General features: G+C 42.0%; 1 protein-coding gene across 1 annotated transcript in view; it reads left to right on the forward strand.

Moving 5' to 3' along the window:
• EMH_0067310 (uncharacterized protein) overlaps window positions 1-67 on the forward strand; it is a gene marked incomplete at both ends in the record, with an annotated part of 2,498 nt that extends 2,431 nt beyond the window's left edge. Inside the window, one exon of the mRNA XM_013498608.1 lies at window positions 1-67. Coding sequence (XP_013354062.1) covers window positions 1-67 — 67 coding nt within the window.
• Between the last annotated feature and the right edge of the window lie 662 nt (window positions 68-729).

Consider the following 729-nt stretch of genomic DNA (forward strand, 5'->3'; position numbering starts at 1 on the left):
CAGCAGCAGGAGCAGCAGCAGCAGCAGCAGCAGGAGCATGTTTCTGTTTCTCCCCCAGAGGATGTAGACACAGATATGCTGGCTGCTGCAGTTGAATCTGGTGTAGATGGTTTATCTTTATTATATGAACTATCAAGAAAACATGGATTGCTGCTAGCAGCAGAAACTCAGCATGTAGATACACCGCAAGTGAGCTGTATGGAGGATCTATCTATATTAAACCGTATAGATTCAGTTTTATCTTCTTCTTTATCTTCACATATGGGTACATTAACATTTTTTCATAATAGATTTTCTCATAAAATAAAAGAAACAGAACAAGAGCTACAGCTTTTGCCTGAGTTTAGGGGGATACAGGACGGGCAGCAGCTTGCTGCTGCAGCAGCAGATGTATTGATTATAGAAGCAGCAAACGAAGCAATTGAGGGGGGCCGTCGTTCTATACTACATTTGGCTTCAAGCACAAACGCTGTTGCTATGTTAGACTTTATGCGGCAGCATAATTTCTTATATAAATATATGCGTGATGTATATGAAATACAGAAAGCTATATGCAAAGCAGAAACACAGCGGCTGCAGCAGCAGCAGCAGCAGCAGCAGCAGCAGCAGCAAGAGCAGCAGCAGCAGCAGGAAGATATTAATTTATTAAAAAATATAAGAGAAGCAGAGCAGCTGCTGCAGGAGGCTGAGAGGTATCTTAAACTCTATCACCAAGCTATAGATGAAATG

Source organism: Eimeria mitis, genomic scaffold (genome assembly GCF_000499745.2).
Source record: "Eimeria mitis Houghton genomic scaffold, Emh_scaff3566, whole genome shotgun sequence".
Lineage (NCBI taxonomy): Eukaryota > Apicomplexa > Conoidasida > Eucoccidiorida > Eimeriidae > Eimeria > Eimeria mitis.